The 20,593-nt window shown below is 37.0% G+C and overlaps 1 protein-coding gene across 1 annotated transcript in view; it reads left to right on the top strand.

Moving 5' to 3' along the window:
* The window catches only part of ELP1 (elongator acetyltransferase complex subunit 1), a 1,639,125-nt gene that overhangs the window by 1,163,875 nt on the left and 454,657 nt on the right, over nucleotides 1-20,593 (top strand). Inside the window, exon 27 of the mRNA XM_044060975.1 lies at nucleotides 16,485-16,582. Within this exon, the coding sequence (XP_043916910.1) occupies nucleotides 16,485-16,582 (98 nt within the window). The remainder of the gene's footprint in view (nucleotides 1-16,484; nucleotides 16,583-20,593) is intronic.

Here is a 20,593-nt window from a genome sequence, read left to right as displayed (position 1 = left end):
TTTTATTACAGGATGTTTCTGTTCCCCAAAAAGGAGGCATCCTGGAGGCCTGTTCTAGACCTTTTCTCCCTAAATACTTTTCCCATGGTACTCACCTTCAATATGCTTTCATTTCAGACAGTGCTTCCTCTCTTGCTACCTCAGGGCTTTTTGGTCTGTATGGATCTGAGGGATAGCGATCTTCATATGTCTGTTCACCCTCTGTTCAAGAAGTTTTTGTTTTTCTGTTTCTTCCTCTCATTTTCAGTTCTGTGCTTTGCGCTTTGGTCTTTCCGGAGCCCCAAGGGTATTCACCGAGTGCCTGGCTCCAGTTGTAGCTTTTTGCAGGCTTCAAGGGGTACAAATATTTCCTTATCTGGACAGCCTGCTTCTTAGGCTCCCTCTCTTTCCTGGCTCCTGCAGGACCTGCACTTTACAAGGCTCCTTTTGCACAGTCTGAGTTTCACCATCAATCTCCAGATATCTGTCCCTGTCCCCCCTCTCAGGATCCAGACTGTTCCAATGTTGGCTTTTCTGCCTGCTCCTAAGGTTCTTTCTCTAATTACCTATTTCCAGGCCTTCCTTTCTCTGTCCCTCATGCCTGCCAAGGAATTTCTGAGGGCTCTGGGGTTTATGGCCTCAACCATCCCTATGCTGCCTTTTGACAAGGAAGTTTCAGTGGTACCTTCAGGTGGTGTGGCTTTAACATTGCCACCCTCTGGAGTTCCTAGTTCCAGTACTCCTTTGTCCCAAACTCAAGCTGTATTGATGGATTCTGCACATATCCCTCAGCCCAGGCATCCCTTTCCATCCTCCTGCCGTGGCACAGGAGCTGTTGCAGATGCTTTGGATCAAGGGTTTTGAGCTGCGTCCAGCAGTATGAGGGTTCAGGGTCTCTGCCCCCCTCATCAGCAACTAAATCACATCAACATCAGAGATGCAGGCACTTATCCTTGATGAACAGACTTTGCACTCTCTTTGGTCCCCAGACTCCTTAAGGATCTGTACAGAGAGCACCACATTCATGTGGTACATCAACAAGCAGGGGAGCACAAGGTCCTGGGACTTAGCCACACTACCACAAGTTTTTTCGTCAGGCGGTTTACATTCCTTCTGAACAAAACCTAATGGCAGACTCTCTGACCAGACCCACGGCAGAAACTCACAAATGCATGCTTCACAAACAGGTGTTTCTGGACATTGTTCATCAGTGGGGTACTTGTCAAGTGGATGTTTTTGCCTCCTCTCTGAACAGACAGCTTCCTCACTTCTGTGCCAGAACCCCAGGCCCTCTGGTTTGGAAGGTGGACGCCATGTCTTTTTACTGGAAAGGGATATTCCTTTATGCTTTTCCTCCTCTTCTTCTTGTTCCCAGGGTCCCAACATCAAACAAGACTGTCCAGAAATCTTGGAAACTCCATTTTGGCCCAGACTGCACTTGTTCTCCCTCCTTTTTCATCTGACCAGGAGCAATCATCACATGTTAGCTCACTGAATGGATCTTTTCTCACAAGACAAGGGTTCTTTCCTTCACCTTTATCTGTTTACACTTCTGTTGTCTCTCTGAGTGATAAGGTTTTAATCCCATTTTGACACCAGTTTTCTGTAGAGGTGCTTAGGGTCCTTCGGGAGGTCAGGAAACCCAAAATCAGAAAATCCTATATGTCCAAATGGAAGAGATTTTCTGTTTGCTGTCTTAAGCTTCTCCAGAATCCCTTTTCAGTAGAGCTCCTTTTACTTCTTTCTTAGTTGTGTGAACTGCCCAATGCTGGCTTGGCATATTCTTCTGCCAAAGCTCACCTGTCAGCAGTGTCTGCCTGTCTGCCTTTAAATCCACTGTTGACCTCCCGTTTTGAGGTTAAACAGTTCCTGAAAGGTGATTTCCACATCAGCCCCCAAGAAAGCCTATCCCTCCTTCTTGAGACCTTAATTTTGTTCTTGCGAAATTGACCTAGGCTCCTTTTGAGCCTGCTGCTGTTTTGCAACATTGCACCTGGAAGACTGTTTTATTGCTTCCCCTTTCCATCACCAAGAGATTTTCTGAAGAACAAGCCTTGATGGCAGTTTCTCCTTTTTTGATTTTTCACTGGGACAGGGTGTCTCTAAGTACTAATCCTTCTTTTATCCCCAAGGTGGCCAGTGAGTTGTCTCTTAGTCAGTTTTTCCAGCTCCCTTCCTTTTTTTCCCTTCTCCGCAATTTGCAAATGAAAAGGTTCTACATACCTTGGATCTTCATAGACAGATTAAATGTTATTTAGATAAGACAAAGGCCATACATAAATCTGACAAAAATTTTAATTCTTTTCATGCCAGGACATTGGGTTTGGCTGTTTCTAAACAAACTGTCTCCTTCTAGATGCTGAAAGCCATTTCCTTTTGTTATTCATTTCATGTTAAACAGCTTTCTGCCTCTGTTCGGGCCCATTCTACCAGGGCAGTGGCCTCCTTTTGGGGTTTTCTTCATGAGTTTGTACACCACTTTCATCCTTGAAGCTGTTTGGTCTTCTGTGCATACCTTCAATAAACATCAGAAGTTCGTTGCCATTTCTAGAGCTTGGGCAAGATTTGACAAGGTTACCCTTCATGGGTTTGTGGAGGGTTCCTCCTTGCCTTCCTTCTGCCATTTCTTACAGTAGCTTTTGTACCCTCCCATCTGTTATAAATACTCCAGCAGTGATATGGAAGGACATAGTGCAGTTATGTAAAATCTTACTGTAACAGTAGATGACCTTCTTTTAACTGTTGCAGTATTCAGTCCCTCCCTCCCTCCTTCCCCCTTTCTTTCTTTTTTTTCTTCTGTTCTCTTTTATTGTTGGGTACATCTTACTGGCCAAGGGGTCTTTGCCTTTGGCATCTCTTCTTTCCCTGGATGTATGTGTTCTCCTTTGTCCTGGGGGTGGCTTTAGTTCCCTGGGGCACTACAGTTCTGAGTTGAAAGCGTCTGCACCTCAACTTTATGTCCTACACTGACATGGGGATCATACATCTAACGTGTACTACACTGGTTAAGGTTAGAGGCTTTGGTATACTAGCCGGATGGAGGGGCTGTCCTTGGCAGTTCATCCTATTGGTTATGAATACTGCATCAGTGAAAAGGAGGACATCTACTGTTATGGTAAGATTTTACACAACTGTACTTTCTTCCATCAGATCCTGTTGTATCAGCAGAATTTGGTATCAGACTGCATATCACCACAAACCTCTCAACTGTCTATTTTTACACCATTCCTCATTAAATTTTTGGTTTCTAGCAAATCATTGAGAATTGAAGTCAGAAAATAATTATAGACATTTGAGTTTCAGACTTAATGCCTTTCAGAAAATTCATGCTAATGCAAAACTGGTTATTCTGTCAACTTTTTAGGTTTGTAAGAACAATATTTAAAATTTGTCCCTATCCTTTGTCTTCAATTATTTATGGCTTTGTTCAGATTTCTTGTGCTAAAATGTTGAGGGCTATGTACCACCATTATTGCCATGTTATGTAGAATGTTTGAGGTTGGAATCAAAGCTTGCCTTTATCAGGATGGAATGCTGACAGTTGTATATTTGTCACCAAAATTTAATTTACTTCATCCGTTTTCCAAAAAATGCTTTGGTACTGAGCATGTCCCAAAGATATGAATTTATGTTGCCAACCTTCACCCACATGTACACTTCTTCCAATATTTAACCTCCCATATTCTCAAACATGAGATACATTTGTTTGACTTCAAGAATATCTTGCTCTCCGTTGCCATACACATATATTCCTAAAAAAGAATGGAGTTCCTTTTAAATATGTTTGATTTGACTGCAGCTACTGTTTCACCTTCCTGGTTCTTCCAGTTCCTTCTGCCATCTTTTCCACCATTTTTTTTCTACATTTCCTGCAGACTGTGTACACCTTGTAAGCATTGTATATATTACCTTCGTTTTTGTTTTCCTTTCTTGATCAGTGGGTAGTTTAAGATAAGTTCCAAGCTTCCTCCCTTCCCTTTTTCATTTCTTTTGCTGTTTTTACGTTTGACTGCTCTATCACTCTTACCTGTTATATGGAACATACATTGTAACTGCTTTGCTCATCATCCCTCACATTCATGGAACATATTTAGTCATTCCAGATTGTTTTGCTATAATGAAATACTAAAAGAGGTGAATTTTTCTTCTATGGAATATTCAGTCTAATTTCACTGAAGCGCAATCCATGGTATGCCTCAATACAGGTGATAGAAGCTGAGGGGGCACCAGGTGGCTAGGTAGTTGTCCACCTTCTCCAGCCAAGTCTGGCAGTTTGGGGGCTTTGTCAGTTCATTTGCAGCAAATTTTCCATCTGTGGGATTAAAGTTGTGCCTGTTGTAGGCTAACAAAAAAGGTGGCAGGACATGTGATTCCCTCACAACTGCTTTTGTCATGGAGTCCTTGGGGATGTAACATTGCATCCAAGTACTTGAGCACACAGTCAGCTGGTCATGTTGCATGGAGTTGGGCCTTTGAGTCCTCTTGATGGTCTAATTTGGATCTAGAGATTCTGCTGCCTTCACTTCTTCCTGTGTCAAAGAATCACAAGTGAGAGATGTACAAGATACAGCAAACCTACTGACGGATAAAATTTAGTTCTAACTTTGTCCCTCTCTCCCCTCTGACTGTCCCTCAAGGATATATTTGAAACTGGCTCACCTCCTGCTGTCACACAATATAAAATCCTGTTTGTGCTATCAAAAGCCAAAAATAATGCATTGATTGGTCCTGACAATATCTATATTCCTGGATGCATCTTTAATAGCATGAAGCATGATTTAGCCACATCCCTAACAGCACTCTTCAATCTCAGCCTCCATACAGGTTTTGTACCAAACAAATGGAGAACGGCTACATTCATTCCTCTGCTTAAAGGAGGACCTTCCACAGACTCAAGCAATTACAGACCCATAAGTTTGACCAGCTTCATATGCAAAGCCATGGAAAGACTTACCATGGAACTAGTCATTCAGGACATAGGAAACCCTCAAACACTGGACTTGTTTCAGTTTGGATTTGTCAGGGGCAGGTCATACTTACTCATCCTGGTGAATTTTTTTTGAAAAGATCACCAAAGCAGTGGTTGAAGGCAAACCAGTGCACAGATTATAAACAAAGGGATTGTGTCTAGATCTAGGGATGTCATTGTTCCTCTTTAGTCAGCAGTTTTTAGGCTAATCATTGAATATAATGCCGCCTTTGTGGCATGTATCTGTCCAGACACATGCAACAAATGGAACGCCCAAAGTGATACCTTACTAAAAGTATACAAGGCCTAAACAACGTGTCCTACATGGACAGACACAAAATCCTGTCACTATACTCTGGACATACTGCTAAGAGATGACGTGTGTCTGGCATACAAGGCATCCTCCAACCCAATGTACTGATGGATTTACTGCACATCAGAAAGTCAAATGGCATCAGAAATAGTTGGTCTAGGGATCTAAACCTCTTCTGCAACATCAGCAGAATGGTTTGGAGGGATAGGTATATTTCGCAGAGGAAACAACTACTATGGAACAAACTCCCCATCGACATAAAACAAAGTTCATCCCAGTCCATATTCAAATAGAACTTATTTCTGTGAATGGGAAACAGACAATTTACCCTGGGACTGACCCTTTACTTCTGATGGACAGAGGCAGCTCCTAAAAGTTTTAGCCCATGATTGGGTCCCCCCAAATTACCAGTGATATGAACCTAGTTTTTGTCATTAGGGGTAATATATAATTATTGACCATGGGATGGGTAAGGCCAATCTGTAACCAAATGGGATAATTTGAGCACAAAAAGTGAAATTGACTAGGCTTTAAAATGTCCTACAAGGGCAGCTAGCCTAGTATATAGCTATGAACCTATTAGAGAGGCGGATTCTGCAGGCCCTGCCATACCCACTAGGGCTTTCTTCCTCCATGTCATCAGTATGTTTGTGTCTGGAATATGACAGGGAAGGTTAGGTTCTTCTGGTGTATCATTGTGTACTGCATGCACCTTAACAGTTATTTGCAATTTTGTTATATGGCTGTATTTTGCAGTAGTATGTCTTATTTTGAAATTTGTATATGATTTCTGCTTTTACATGCTTCTGTTTTCTCGGGGACTTTTCTTTACTGGCCAGCACTGAAAATGGGCCTCAACTTAATTAGACAACTCAGTTAATAAAACAAAAAAATAGAGTGCACTGTTAGGGAGCATAAGTCTTGTGCCAGCACAGGACCTCTCTCCCATGTTAGTGCCACCCTTTGGATGGTGCTTATCCGTGTGTTAGGGGAATGCGCGCACACACACACACACACACACACACACACACACACACACACACTTGTCTTTTTCTTAGCTTGTACCTTGTGGAACAAGAGTGATAGAGGCCTTCCTCTCAAAAACTGGCACATTGGAAATGTCTTGACAGGGTAATCAAAATTTTGGTAACTGACAAGGAGAATGACTCTTCTTTTGCTGCTAACTCATAATCATTACCATAAGAAGAAAGAGCAAGAAGCCTTGGATCATCCTACCAGTGAAGCCTGAAAACAGCTAAGCATTGCCCTTTTGTCTTCCAAAAAATGCAAATATTCTTTGCAAGCATCCCAGGGCAGTCTTTTGCATTATCTCTTTGACCCAATGTGTGGGGAAAAAATTGCCTCACTCCTTCTGGGCAGACTGTCAAAGACTTTGGCCAGTTTTGACAAGAGAGTGGTCCCTGATACTGCAGAACTTAGTTTTAAATTATCTTTATCATTTAACTCCACAAAATAAAAGTAATAGATAAACCATCCACAGGAATCAAGCAAACGGTCAGCAACAAAAGAATAAAGAAATGCGGACTTATAAAACCAGTCCAATTTTAATAAAAGTAAGCGCTTTCACCTTTCGGCTTCATCAGACAACTTTAAAAAGCAGACTAACATTTAAATATTCAATCCTTACATTCAATTGGTGGATAAAATAATGACGTCATTTAAGCAGGTATAGCAAACTAAAAAACAAACACATATTTAGATGCATATTAAAACAACTGCTATAGACAATAATTGCGTACTAGCAGCAGTACTATAAATGCACATAAACAATGCAGAAACAACTGCTATAAATAAACAAATTACGCACTAGCAGCAATACTATGAATGCATATAAATAATGCAAAAATATATACATAAACATCAAAACTATCACCAACACTGTAATAGATACATATTAAATAATTCTACACTAATAAATCTTAGTTTAAAACAATCAATGTCAAGAGAAACTTAAACAAAAAAGTGGACACTATTTCAAGCAGAGACCGTGATCCTTCGCTTCCGTAAAATAGGTTTCAAAGAGGATTTATCATTAAGCCCAGGCTCTCTATCAGCTAAACATCTAATAATCCACCTAAGTTCACTCTCCTCAGTTAGATTAACAATGTCTCCACCTCGTATGCTCATTTTAAAGGCTTGTATAGCTGAAAAAGTAAAAGTATGACTTGGGCACATACCCATAAAATGTTTAGCTAGGGCATTGGTATGGGTACCTACATGCATATGGTAAACATGTTCCCTTATGCGTTCCCTAAGTTTCCTGTTAGTTTTTCCTATATAGAAACACTCACAGGAAACGCACCTAGCTAAATAAACTACATGTTCACTCTGACAATCAGTGTTAGTATGAAATATAAACTCTTCCCCTGTAACTGGGTGTACAAATGAGGACCTCTCATCTATATATGGACATTGTTTACACCTCTTACAGGGAAGTGTATTCCCCGATTTAACAAAACTATGAGGAGTAACCCTATCTAATGGACGTTGACAAAGCATGCGCTTCAAATTCTTCCTGTTCTTAAAAACATAACTAGGTTTGGGTCCTACTACTTTACTTATATTCTGATCTAACAAAAGTATATCCCAATACTTCTGGAACACACTTTTAATCTCAGACACATCTGATGTATAAAACATTGATACCCTTAGATGTGTTGTACTACTAGAGCTCTGCGCCTGATCCCCAATGGGTAGTTCTTCAGAAAAATATGGTCTGGCTCTAGTTGTCCTGAGGGAATTTGCAATGTTAATAACTTCATCTACTTCACATTGTCTATAACATCTCTCCAATAATTTTTCCTTAAGATTGGATACTTCTCTTTCAAAACCATCATCAGTAGGATTAAGTCTCGAAGCCCTCATGGCCTGACCCTTTACTAAGTTCTTAAAAACAAAATGAGGATGCATGCTATCCCTGTGTAGTAGGGTATTCCTATAACATGCTTTACGGTAAATAGCTGTATTCAACAGGCCATTAGTAAGCCTAACTATGTCCACATCAGGAAAGGAGATTCGATGTCTCGAATATTTAACAGTAAAACTTAGAAAACTAGTCAAACTATTCACAACTGATGAAAAAGAAAAAACCTCCGTCGTCGTACCATAAAGGGCTATCCTCCACCAGTCACTTGAATATTCCACCAGGCATTCGTAAGGAATAACAGGCTCCAAGTAGTTCCTTCGTTTTATTAACACAAAAATTCACAAAACCACAACCTGACATAAAATGCTGGTTTATATTTTTTAGTTTTTATGATCACCAGCATTTTATGTCAGGTTGTGGTTTTGTGAATTTTTGTGTTAATAAAACGAAGGAACTACTTGGAGCCTGTTATTCCTTACGAATGCCTGGTGGAATATTCAAGTGACTGGTGGAGGATAGCCCTTTATGGTACGACGACGGAGGTTTTTTCTTTTTCATAACTGTGTAACAGAGTGAGGTGTTTGTGGTTCTTATTCACAACTGATACCAAAGAGATTAAATCTTCTTCAGTGCCAAACCAAATAAAGAACAAATCATCTACAAAACGTTTATAAAATGAAACATTATTGCGAAACTCAGGTAGAGGGAACAAATGTTCTTTCTCCCATTTCGCCATCACTATGTTGGCGTAGCTATTGGCACAAGAAGTGCCCATAGCTACGCCATCATTCTGCACAAAAAACTCATTATTAAAAATAAAAACATTATTCTGTAAGACAGTCTCCAAAAACAAAATCAACTGATCTATAGCTACAGAAGTCAGATTTGAGTGTTCCGTTAGATATTGATGTACCATGGACACACCCAAGTCATTAGGAATGACCGTAAACAAGCTCTTTACATCCATAGTAGCCAAAATATAGGGTTTATCATCAGGTATTCCCCTAGTGAAGGTATATAAGTCTAAGAGAAATTGCTTATTATCCCTTAGAATAGTGGAATTCGCATTAACTACTGGTCTTAGAAAATGCTCAAGGTATAATGACAGGGGTTCTGTGACCCAGCCTCTCCCAGCTACTATCGGGCGTAAAGGTGGTTTCTCCAAAGATTTATGAATTTTGGGAAGGCCCTGAATTGCTGGGATGAGTGGCTTGTTAACTCTTAAAAATTTCAGCAAAGTATAGTCTATGTCACAGCATTTATAAAGTTCATCTAACGTATCATAGATCTTAAATATTTTATTAATAACTTCGTCTAACCCAATTCTAGAATAGAAGGTTCTGTCACTCAACATTGTCCCCATGCTATCTAGATAATCGCCTAGATCCATTACAACAATGGGGCCTCCCTTATCTGCAGGACGAATAACTATAGAGGGGTCCTTAGAGAGGTCAGATAAAGCTCTTCTCTGATGGAAATTAAGATTTTTGTCTACACTGTTTCCTTCTTTTCAGTTTGTTGGATTCACTCAATCTATATAAATCTTGTTCCACTAACCTTGTAAAAGTGTCTACTAATGGATGTAGAGGTGGAGCATACAAACTAGGAGTACGAAAAATCTTACTATTATATTGACCACTGGCTTCTGCGAATTCTAACTTTAATTGTAAGTTCCTAGCAAAAAGTCTTGTGTCTAAAACTGTATCTGTGATGTTACTCATTCCACTAGGAATGAATGTTAACCCTTTGTTTAAAACTTGAATCTCATACTCAGTTAAAACCTTGTGAGATAAGTTAAATACTAAGGATTGGGAACTCATTCCCACATCTTCTTGAGAGTGGGTCCAGTATGTTCTCCCCCCGAACCTTTCTGTTTCATCTTCCCTCTGCTGTACATTCTCTGTCTCTGCATATACTGTGGGGTATTTATAGGGAAAGGGGACGTGTGTTGCTGCTTTTATCTTTATCATTTGCCCAATTATTTCCTCCTTTGCTGTTCAGGCAGTGAAAGAGCTGTTGGAAGTTCTCTAATTCTGGCTTCAAGAGGCTTCTGTAAAATACTGTTTTCCTCAGTAGACTTCATATTGCCTATTGTAATTTTAGCTGTAATTGTGATGTGGCCAGAGTAGAAGCTTTAGATTTGCCTTCATTGTATGGTGTTGCTGAGGCAATATCTATGGAAGAGGGAAGGACTAAATTAACTCCCATATATTCAGTTTTTTGCATGTTCATTTCACCCCACTCTTTTTTCTGCAACCAGAATCTTATTTTCTTCAAAATATCTGACAGTACCTATTTCCCATTAAATTTTACCTCATCCATTCTTTCATTCCAGACAGTTCGCATTATACAGAACAGTTTTTCATCTAAGGTATCTACATCATTTTGTTTTATATTTTCATAGCATCCTTATTCTATCATGTCCATATTTATACATTTAACACTATTCATTCCTTTTAAACATTCTTTACCCACCTATTCCTTCCCAAAATTGATTTACTCTATTACATTTCAGAAAAACATGTTCAGCAGTCTCTAATTCCCCACAGTATATACAGACTCTCTCTTTTATTTTTTTATGTGGCATATTTGCCTTTCCTGGAAACCTATTAAAGACAACCTCTGCAAAAAAACTATACATTCCACATATTTCCACCTTGTCATTCTTGCTTTTACTTTTTTCTCCAAAGTGCTTCCAGGGATAAATATAATAACAATTTTCCATTATATTTTCATACTATTCTTTTCTAGTCTTTTTCTATATTACTCAAATCAGCCTTCCATAATAATATTGTCTCTTGATATATTTTCATTTCTGTACAAGTAATTCCTTTACTTCTTTTTAAACATTTAAGCTTTTCCCATATTGTTTTGTATTTTTCTTATAGTAGCTTTATTAACAATTTCCTTTTTCCTTTATTCTTGTCAATATTTTGTATAAATTCAGTGAAGCTATATATACATTTGGGTTCATTAAACCCAGACCTCCTTCCTTTATCATAACTTAAATTAATTCCTCTTTTAATAAGGTGTAATGTAAATCCCCATATAAATGTAATTAACACAGTCAATAACTCTTTTTCACATTCCAGTGGTATCAAGAATACACTTGCTAGATGTGCCATCTTACCTAATGTTACTGAATTAATTAAACATACTTTTTTCATAGAGGTAAGGTTAAATGTTCTCCAGAATATATAAATATTCCTTATTTTAAGTATCATGTCCTTCCATTGTGTCACTCTCTGTTGTTCGTTACCCGACCTTATTCCCAGAATTTCTGTTTCTTCTTTATTAAACTGAATACCTCTTATTTTTCCTGACAATCCAAGTCCTTTACTCTTTTCCTCATTGATACTCAAACCTAACCCTCTTAATTCTTTGTCAAGTGTTTTAATAGCTATACTCATCCATTCTTTGTTTTTCACAACTAATACCAGATCGTCCTCATAATAAAACATTACTGGAATTTGAATTCTCTATGGTATGCAGTATTCAGGTTCCTCCAATAGTAAATTTATCTTGGTAATGACTGCATTCATGATTAATGCAAATAGAATGCTACCTGTTGGACATCCTTTTTTAATACCACTTTTTATTTCTTTTGTCTACCACTTTTTATTTCTATTGTCTTTATTTTTGTTATATACTGATTTGAAAATGTTGATTTTGTTACTTAAATTCTTTTAAAATTTCCCATAATGCTTCATGCTGTATCTTATCAAATGCTTTACTTACACTTCCTACTAGTATTTTCAGTTCTGTTTCCCTATTTATTATGTCATCTACCTATCTCTATCATTAAACACTCCTGACTTCCTATTTCTTTTATTTTAAAACTTGTTTCATTCAGTAGTGTATTAGTATTACTTACTATTCTTTTTTCTACTATTTTCTTAAAAATCTTATCAACATTGTTTAATACTAGTGGTCTCCAGTTTGTTTGTTCTCCCTCCCTTTTTCCATATAAATTTCATTGTACCCATATATATCTTTTTCATCATTTACCCCTTTTTCAAGCCATTCATTCAGCACCTCTAAAAATATTCTTTTTGTCATTCTTGCATATCCTTATACATTAGATATTCAAGTCCACCTAAACCTGTGGCTGTTTCTACATTTACTATTTTCAACATGTTTAATTCTGTCATTGCAATATTTTCTTCTATTCTCTTATTATCTTCGTCAGTTAACTTTTTTAAGTTCCATTTATGCCTCCTTATAGTTTCACATATGGAAAAAGTTTTCAAAATGTTTACCTGTCTGCAGTTTACTTTTTTGTGTATTAACTATACTTCCTTCATCATTCATTAACTCTTTAATTCTTACCTTTTCTTTAACCACTTTGCTTCAGTATGGTGCTATTTCTTCTTTTCTTCCTTCTAAAACATGTCATTGTTTGATAATTTTTTTTATTTTCCCCTGGTTCATTTCATACAGCTTCTTTTTTCTTTTTCTGGAAATTTTTTTATTGTCTATTATCCTTTTAAAGACTCTTACCCATTTCTTCATATTTACACCTGTCTTGTATTCTGTTTGTCCTTTGCCATTCTACTAACCTCTTTTCTGTATTTTCTTTTAAACTTATTCTCCAGCTTGTCCAATCTTTATAAAATCGTCTCATGTTTATATGATTGATGTATTATTTCCTTTGCATACTCCATTTAAATCTTATTCAGGAACTCATTTTATACCTCTACCTATTTTTATGCAAACTATTTTTCTTGAATATCTGTCCAAATTGCTACATGGTCTGAAAAAACTGTAATTTTAACTCATTGAGGCAATATCCTTAGACCTTCTGATACTGTAAAGTAATCAGTTTCAGTTCTCAAATTGCTCCTTTTATATGTCCAATGTTTGTTTTTCCTTAATATATTTTAATTTTACAATTTTTAAGCATTTCTGCAATAACCTTTACATCTGTCCCTTCTTTTTTTTTGTAAGTCTTAAATCACAATTGAATTCTCTCACTACTTTTACTTGCATCTTCACACTAACATAATTAAATATTTTCCTCAATATCATTTCTCTCTGTAAAGTGTATGCATAAAGTGTAATTGCCTTATATATTTTGTTTTGCCACCTCAAGTCTAAAATATTCTTCTTAATACTACTAACATGTAATCCAGATTTTCTATACACTCTTTACATAAAATTGCTATACCCGAGTATTTTTCTTCCATATAATCTTGCCTTTCCATAACCCATTTACTTGAATTCTTTTTTCCTCTGTTGTTCTTATGTCTGTTAATATTATATCCATATCTAACAATTTACACCTTTCTAACCGTCCTAACCTTTATTGAACATTCTTTATACTGTTCACATTTACGGCTAGATTTCTCGCTTTGTGGAAAAGTTTCTATTGTTTTTATCCTTTTCCTTTTTTTATTTTTTTTTTGTATGCCTATGTTTTTAAATATGTGCTTTCTGTCTTTCACTCTCTTTCCAATAGAATATCTTTTACTGTTAACCCTTATCCATTTAGCTTCCCCTTCGTCACTTGAATTACTTAATTCTTCTTCTAACACTCCTTTTTTTCCTTGTATATTCTTTTATTTCCATCCTTATATCTTCCTCATTTCTTGGGGCTCTTCTATGTTATTTACTAAAACAATTATGTTTTCATGGGCTACCTTTGTTTCCTGTGTATGATCCACTTACCATTACAGTCCATCCATGAATGTCCTACTTTTTTTTACATTTTACACATTTTTGCTCACATTATTTTTGCTTTATGAACAGCTTGGCCACAAATAACATTTCTTTTTGTCACAATTATTAATTAAATGGTCATCTTTACCACAAAGAAAACATGTCTTTGGTTGGCCCCAATATTTAACCAAACCCTTGTTCCCGTCCATATTAATTGTACCAAGCAAGTGTATTATTTTGCCATTTTGCATTTTCAATACAACACCACACAAGTCTGTAAACCTCTATTGTCATAAATCTTTGTAATGTCCTTTACATCTCTACACACAGTTGTCTTCCAAATGGTCTCTTTCAGTTTCAGTACAGAATTGTATGAGCACTCTTTTTTTTTTAGCTTCTGTATTAAAAGAGTGCACAACATGTACATTTCAAGGATTTTCATTCTTTCTTTTTTCATATTGTTCTAAGAATTTTTCCATATACTGTGTTTCCTCAAGAAAATGTCACAAAAATTATCTTTGTTAAAATAAATGCTCTTGCCTATCTGACTTCAATACCCAGTGGTGAAATGATGTCCCATACTTCATACTTGTCCAGTTCTTTTTCTGTTTTGCTACTTAGTCTTACGTTATGCTTTCTTCTTACTTCTGTTTTCTTCTCTTCTTTCCCCTTCTCTTACAGTTTGCCCAAACTGTTTATTTTATTCATAACAAACAACTTAGAAGCCAATGCACCACTTTATTTCCTGTGATTTATCCCTTGAAGGCGAAAGGTCAAGGTACCAAGAAATAAAGTGATGCATTGGCTTCTATGTTGTTTGTTATGATATTTTGGTTCAGTGCTTGTTTTTTGTGGTATTTTATTTATTCCTCCCTTAGCTCTTGAACTTCTTCTTCTTGTATTCTTTCCATTATTTCACCCCCATGACACTGCCTTTTCACTTTCCAGTTCACTCTGCTCAATTAGTTCTTTCAAGTAAACATCACACAACACCCCTCCCCCGACTGGAAGTTTGTAACAACACACTCAGGTGGTGTAACATATGTTGCAAACAAATTTTGCTGAAATAACTTCTCCAAATTCGTAATACTTACTTCAACTCCTTCTTTTTGCCTTTTAATCAACTCTCCTTCTTTTCTCCCTTCTCGATTGTCTGCACTCCTCTCAATCTCACACATCTCCAGTACCTGGAAATCACATTATTTCTCCTACGTGTTTGATTTTCTGCTTCTTGCTTCTCCAAGCCACCTCTGCACCCAGACCAGTAGTCAGAAAATGTAACAATGAATAGAGTCCGCATACGAAAAAAGTAGGGGAAGTTCCCCAATGCCCCGGCCAAATTTATCCTAGAAGTATAAATACCACCTTTGGTCTCTCTTTAAAAGAGGCAGTTTGCCTAGTGGGACTAACCAGATCAACAAAAGATAATTAAAAAAATAAGTAAACAAGTCTTGCTACTCACTGCTGTTTGACTGTCCATACAAACAGTTGAGCTTCCTGTGGCTTCTTAGTTTTTTTATGGATATTGTAAAAGATCCTTCCTATAAAGAGTGGTCATATTAAGATACAATAATGGTATGAGTGCTCACAGTGTTAACACATGGGTATTTATTTATCTATCTTCCCATCTTTAACTTGTAGCAGTGCAGCAGTTTCACCAGCTTCTTATGAGTTGTCCAGTAATTGTATTATTTATTTTATATGTCACTTTTTGCCTCTTTACCTGGCAACCATCAAACCTCTCCCTTTCTGTCTTGAGTTCACTTGTTCCATTGTACTAAGCATTTCCAGCATGGATTATTCCAAGCATGACAGTAAGATCCAGCCAGGTGGCTGTTGTACAGGCAGCCATAGAAGTGGTCCATGTCTTCTCCAGCATTCCTTCAATTAAGTAATTTCTGGTAAGGCCCTAACGCCTGCCGTGTGTGTGAGCATTTTGATCCATGCAGTAATGAGGGCTACCATCAAGTTGCTTAAGATCCGCAAACCCACATCCTCTAGTCTGTCATTTTTGCTGCCATGTACGTCTCCAGCAGCCTAATGGACATCGGTTCACAAACATCACCACTCACACTTTCTCCTCCCTCAAGATGGATGAACTGTTCACTCCCAATACCCCCCTTCCCAGTTCTTCTAGTACTCGTGATGCTGTTCATACTTGGGTCATCTGGATCACAGCTGGGAGTTTAGCATGTTACACAGTCAGCTTCATTGTCTCATAATTTTATATCCTTTTATAGTCTCTCTTTCCATGCATATCCAGCTTGCCTTTTGTTCCATGTGAATTAGAATTAGAGTGAGGTGCATGTGCCTGAGATCCAACATGAATTGCCATGAGACAGGAAGGAGTTGTCTGCTTCCCACTGCAGATTACCCTCATGAAGATTAGCTGAAGAGTAGAGTGTTCACATTTGTTTTTTATTTTCTTTCTGTACAAAATGAACTTTCGATATTATGAGCTGGCAGTTGTTACAGCAGATTGCTCTGCATTAAGTTATTTAAAACTGTATGCTAACTGGGATAAAGGATTGTTGTCTGCCGTTATTTTCTACTGTACCTATTTATGTTACTGTACAAATGTATATCTCCTAAAATACTGGTTAAAAATATGCATTCGGTTGTTGAATACTGTGTTAATGTTATACATTTGTTTTCTTTACTGTCTGATTTTTCTTCAGGTTCTGAGCACTTCGTAGAACTTTTGAACTTGGTGAAGGATCAGAATTTGTACAGTGAAGCTTTGAAATTGTTTCCAAGAAACAGTCAAGAATGTAAGGTATGTATGATGAATTAAAATATGACTGATTTGTAGTTTGTAGTACATATACCTTTGTAGTTTATTTAAGTTTCTGTTGTGTTTGCGGTAGAGAATAAGCTGTTTAAACACTTGATTCTTTGAAGTTAGAAAATGATTTTGCTTGCATAACAACTAGAATGTGACAAGGAGATGCATATTTTGTTGGAAATGAAATTGAACATAGGCATACAGGGATTGTCTGACTTCTTTGTGCTACTGTTTGACGCATTTCTTAAAGCCTTTTTACATAGTCAGACCTTACATGACCAGGAACTATTTAAATGAACAGTTTAGCAAAAGTACATCTCTTATGGGCTGTCTTGAGTAGTTATTCATTTCATGATCGCCTCCTGCCTGTAAAGTGAACCCTTGGTGCATCTGTTTGTAAAGCAGCCTGTTTTCATCCAAGAAGCTCACCATTGCATTTGAAAAGGCTTGTGTTAGAAAAGCTGTAAAGAATCCCTCACAGATTTTCTGTCCATTCCTTGTTGCACAGTAGGACTGGGCTCCTGATTTATTCTGCCATCTATGATGCAGTGATTTTTTATTTATTTATTTTTTTTTGTGAAATGCGAAACAAATTCTTCTGTTGATTGTGTCACCTTAGAAAAAAGCCAAATGATTGCCCATAAAACAAAAATCTAACCTACTTTTAGGATCCCACCTCTACAAACTACTCCAACTCCACACATTTACTCCCCTTGCAGCCTGACTTCACGAAATAACCTCCTTATCCAACCTGATGCACTACTCACAAGCCACACCAGCCCTCGTTGCTCCTAGAACCAAACTCCACAGCGCTGCATGTGCTTTCATCTCTCGGGCATACACTTTTTGGTAAGATCTCCCCATCGACATTAAGGAAATTAATATTTATTCCAAATTCAGAATACAGCTCAAAAAGCACTTCTTCATCCAAGCCAAATGCTTCTGCTTCAACATAGGACATATCACCTAACTTACCTCCTTTCCCAGTCCCTTCTCCTCTCTCAAGATTCACTGAGGATTGACCCACTTTAGAAACTAATATATATGTTGTACATTGTATGGGGCTTGTTCACCAGAATTTATATACACGTTTTTTTTTCTTTGCGTAATTCGTCCGAACTATTCTGCTATTACTTAATTTCTGTATTTTTTGTTTGTGAAATGTTTTATATTTCATCTGAGCTGCGCCTGAAATTGATCAATATTAATCAGTGTCGTACCCCATTAAACAAATAAAAATAAGTAAATAAAATAAATTCTGGATAGAAAGGAGAAGTTAAGTAATTGCCACCTTTTAATATCAAAGGTGATACTCTTCCTTCTTTCTATCCAAAGTTGCTATTGTTAAAATGATTATCTTCACAAGACTTCTTTTCTTGCTTACATCTCCTATACAGTTTATTCATTCTAGCATCTTCCACACTATAAATATTCCCCTCGCAAGATTTATTTTGTTCCTAAAATCAACAAGAATTGATTATACTAAATGAACCCACTCCAAAGATCATAGTGATTTTAAATTAGTGAACCTTTAATATGTATTACTTGATTATCAGAGCATCCAGTCTCTTCAAAGACATAAATTACAATTCTAACAAATCTTCTTGGGGAAGACATCTACTATGAAAAAAATAAAAATAGAGAAAGTTTTATGACAACATATCATCCATGTTCAACCACTTAAAAATGTTAAACTTAGAGCATATAGCTGCTCTTAGCCTACCTTTTGCATAACGATCTAAATGTATTGTTAAATAACACAAAGATCAATTTAAACTCTTTTTCTATTATTAAAAACCACTACCATTTTGGATATTATATCCCTGAATTCTACTTCCCCTCATTACCATTGTAAATCACTCCATCTTCATAAAAGTTACTCTGCCATTATTAATTTGATTTTTCTAGCACTGCAACCTCATTATCAAATGACAGTCTATTTGATAAACTGATCTCTTACAAAGATTTTATAAAAGCATTATTGGCTTCTAAATCAGTATCTAACTACAGTGGGTTTTTAAAACAAAAATTCAGTCAGTCCTATCTTTTTGGCAAACGATCTCATCAGTTTGACCCAGTTACAGTAGCCACATAACTCATTGTTTAATTTCTGTCAACATTAAATTTATACCTTTTAAAAAAATTATTATACTCAATTTATATTAATCAATAATGCATATATTACTCCATTTAAAGGAGCCTGATACAACAAAAACTTTTCCAACAATTGTAATGCTTACGATGTTGCTATTGCTGATACATTGCATATTTTTTGGTTCTGCCCATACATAAAAAATGGAACATAGCTCAACAAAAAAAATAATGCTTAATTTCCTTCTGTAGAACCCCTCACGTGGCAATTTGACATATTACATTTAGAACCAGAGAACACTAATAAAACTCAGTTTCCCCCACTCATCATATTAAAGTGTTATATATCTAAGAAATGGTACTCTTATTTTTAAAAGATATGAGTTGGTCAGAACTTACTGACAATCATAACCAAGGATCATAAAGCTTTTAAAGTCTGTTTCCCTCTTGTTTCCAAATAACACAGTTTTGCCGGACACATGGTCTACAATACTAAATATGCTTTTTTTTTTTTTTTTTTTTTTTTGCTCATTAATATATATTTACATTTTTAACATAATTTTTTATTTTATATAGTATTATTCAACATTTCTGTCTGAGAGTATTTTGCATTAATTCTTCATTTTTCATCTGTGTCTTTAGGGATGGTTTGTATATCTTGTATATACGTATTGTATATATTTTGATGTTAATCAAGTGTTATTACTATTACTTCATCATTCAGTTGTACCTTTTACCTGTTGTTCTTTTTGTCTAAAACCTGTTGGGAATTTTCAATAAAATCATATTATAAAAAAAATAAATAAATTATTCAGTCAAGCCATGAAATCCCATAAGCTATTGAACATTTTGTTCTGTGCCTGGTTATAATCAGATATTTACCATATTTGGCCATTAAAACAACTATGGAAATTGTCACCTGCTTAAGTCTAAGCCATGACACCAAGGCGTGAAGCTTTTGTGTGGAGTTTAACAGGATTGCTCAGGCCATCTTACTTAAGATGTGAAAGGAAACCCTCGAGGGGAAGAAACATGAGAAGTCCAGGTAATACAGGTCTCCACTCTTTTTCCTTCATACATCAGTACAGATGCCACCAGTCCTTCACAGAGTCGTATGTCTGATGTAGGTCTCATTCCATATCAGAGGACTTGCTTTATCCAGCCAAATAACATTGCTGCTGTACCCCATTGTCACCCATAACATTGATGACAGCAGTGGTAGAGACTTCTTGACTTTCTTTCCTTCCATGCCAAAGAAAGAAAATGTCCTGTTCACAGAACTGTTGTTGGTACGTGGTGCAACAGTTAAAAGTGGGTTAAGTTTCTGTCATTACCAGTCACTGGGGCTCTGTAGTGAAGTCTCTAATGACCCATAAGGACTGTTCTTGCTATCTATCCCATGGAGGCCTATTCATTGCCAGACTTTGTGTCTCTGAGCTCCACTTATTCTTGTTGAAGGCTTCGTCAGTGACTCTGTTAGAACTTTTCTCATGGAAGGAGCTTGAACAAGACGTTTCGTGCTCACTTGATCCCTCTTCTGGACTACCTGTGGCATTTATAGAAAATTAGAGAGCTCCTGTTCATGAGATTTTCCCTGAAGAGATCGATTTAGAGGTTTGAGGTCCTTGGAGTTGCATCTACCTGCTTAGGATACAAGAACAAAGAGGTAGAGGTGGAGTTCTCTTTCCAGGTGGTAGCCATGTCATCACTCATTTGGTGACTCTGCCTTTCCTTATGTTGCCACCTGCTTATTATTGTGCAGCCCTTCTTAATGGGCTAAGCTGTCACAGTTTATACTCTTCGGCAGTCATTATTTGGCATTTGTCTTGGAATCTGCTGTGTGTAGGCATGTTTGCTCAGTGCTGGTACATCAGCTACCTAAGCTTAGCTAGACTGTGAGCCTTCCATTTC

This window comes from Protopterus annectens, chromosome 2.part0 (assembly GCF_019279795.1).
Source record: "Protopterus annectens isolate FY-2018-M chromosome 2.part0, PAN1.0, whole genome shotgun sequence".
Classification (NCBI taxonomy): domain Eukaryota; kingdom Metazoa; phylum Chordata; order Ceratodontiformes; family Protopteridae; genus Protopterus; species Protopterus annectens.
Note: the sequence above shows the minus strand (reverse complement) of the source record. Positions and strands in the feature narration are given on the sequence as shown.